The sequence below is a fragment of the Alexandromys fortis genome, unplaced genomic scaffold, assembly GCF_014885135.2.
Source record: "Alexandromys fortis isolate MF-2015 unplaced genomic scaffold, M_Fortis_MF-2015_v1.1 scaffold_58, whole genome shotgun sequence".
Classification (NCBI taxonomy): Eukaryota; Metazoa; Chordata; class Mammalia; order Rodentia; family Cricetidae; genus Alexandromys; species Alexandromys fortis.
This window is the reverse complement of record NW_026067940.1, coordinates 10,523,699-10,525,878: the sequence shown is the minus strand read 5'-3', so window position 1 is coordinate 10,525,878 and position 2,180 is coordinate 10,523,699. Positions and strand designations below refer to the sequence as shown.

The window sequence follows — 2,180 nt, the reverse complement described above, 5'->3', positions numbered from 1 at the left end:
AGGCTGGGAGGAGGTGGAATTTTTTTTTCAATAAAAAATAAATAAATAAATAAATAAAATAAAAAAAGAAACCAAACTTCTGATGTAATCACTCACTTATTTTTAAATTTTATTGTTTTTGTGTATGGGTATTTTCCCAGTATGTCTGTCTATACATCACTTGAGTGCCTGGTTTCCAAGGAGGCCAGAAGAGGGTGTTGGATCCCCAAGACCTGGAGTTTCCCACAGTTATGGGAACAGTTGCCATGTGGGAACTGGGAATCAAACTCAGGTCCTCTAAAAGAACAGCCGGTGCTCTTAATTGCTGAACCATCTCTCTAACCACATATCAGTCTTTAAGTTAGCCAAACACTGGGGGTGAGGGGCTAGGAATTGAACCCAGATCTTTGAGTCTAATAGGCATGCATTTTTCCATCATGCTATCTGTGTACCTGATCCCTACTGCCTCCACCCCTGTTCGTTCTCACCCCCAAACAGGGCTTCACTGTGTGGTAGTGACTGGCCTCAAACTGGAGCCCCTCCTGCCTCTTGCCTCTGCCTCCTGAGTGCGAGGATTATAAACAGGCATGTAGTATCACAGACCTCCTTTTCACTTCTACTTATTTAGTTCGGAGTCTCTGCATGCCCACAGGGGACCTTGCAGGCTTCTCAGAGTCCAAAATTCCCATATTGAAGATGCTTTCATTTCAACTAAGAACTTAAAAAGTTTCATGATGGAAACCATCTCCCACAATGCAGGAAGCATTGACAAGGACATGCATTGTGGCATGAGTTGGTGCTAGCAGGCCTGTCTAAAGAACCCAGGCTTCTCTGCACAACTGAGGAGCTGGTAACTTGTCAGAAGGAGGACACTGGACTCAGGTCATGTTGACTTGGCTGTGTTTCCCGTTGCTTGGAGCGCTTGCAGTATTTGTACAACAGAAACACCAAGCTACAGACTCCAAGAAGCAGAAGAGCAAAGAGCACATACAATGCTGTCTGTGCTTCTGTGATGCCCAGCATCAGCCCCAGGAAGGGCACTTCTGTCTTCACAGGGCTGGCAGCATCTAGGAGAGGACAGTGGGGATCAGGCTCTGGCACTGTCACAGCTCCGGAAAGGTCCTTCTGATTCTACAGTCCAGAGGCTGCATAGCCTCCTTTCAAACAAACACAGCAAAGGAAAGCTAATCGCTGTGCTGTCAGCATGGACACCTTTCACTATTTTGTTGTCTTTTTACATGTGCACACCATGAGGTTCATGTAGCAGCAGAGGACAACCTTCAAGAGGACACTTTCCACTTTGTACTCCTAGTATAGAACTCACTCCAGAGAGCTTTCTCACTGTGCCCCTCCCCATAGGCACACATCCTTTTTTCCCCTGAGACTGGTGTCATGTAGCCCAGAAAGTCCTCAAACTAGCTAGGTAGCCATGGATGACCTTAAACTTCAAATTCTACTGCCTCTACCACTCAGATGCTCAGACTGCAGGGCTATGCGACTGTATGCTGTTTGTGTGATACTGGGTAGTATCACAGCCACGTGTAATTTTTAGTTTCCCAGTAAGTACTGGCTGTACTGTTTATACAAGCCTTAAAAATCAACCTAGAAACTGCCCGAAAGCCTCTGTCCTTCTCAAAAAAGGTGCAACAGCGACTTCAAGGTAGGACTGGAGGAATCTACCTCTGCTCCTTCCCACAGCAGGGCCCAGTCTCTGGGGTAAAACAGGCTCTGGAGAGACCTGCAGCAGCCTAAAGGTACCTGGAGTGCATGCTTATAAATGGAGGGGACAGAAGGGCAGGAGAAGGCCAGGAACTAGAGGAAGGCAGGTGGAAAGGACAGCTTCCTCTCACCCTTTACCACACAGTGTTGGTCCCTCCCAGCGACACCTACCCTCTGGTTGCTGGAGACAAGGGTGAGGTCCTTGTGCAGGGTCAGGAAAGCCATTGCAGCGCACTACAGAGGCATAGAACTTGGCTGATGCCTTGGGGATCCTTGGCAGAGAAGGGTCTGAGCGGTTCACAAAGTGCACACCAAACCTTTCTGCAAAGCCTATGGCCCATTCGAAGTTGTCCATCACGCTCCATACCGTGTATCCTCGAAGGTCCACCTTATCCTGCACAGCGGCTAAAACAGATGCTGGGTGTGAACACTCACATGAAGACACCTGTGTGCCAGGCCTCCTGAAGCTGGGCTCATAGTTG

General features: G+C 48.1%; 1 protein-coding gene across 1 annotated transcript in view; it reads right to left on the bottom strand.

Moving 5' to 3' along the window:
- Positions 1–2,180, bottom strand: part of Lct (lactase) — a 59,729-nt gene that overhangs the window by 3,872 nt on the left and 53,677 nt on the right. The window contains exon 14 of the mRNA XM_050147612.1: positions 1,870–2,103. Coding sequence (XP_050003569.1) covers positions 1,870–2,103 — 234 coding nt within the window. The remainder of the gene's footprint in view (positions 1–1,869; positions 2,104–2,180) is intronic.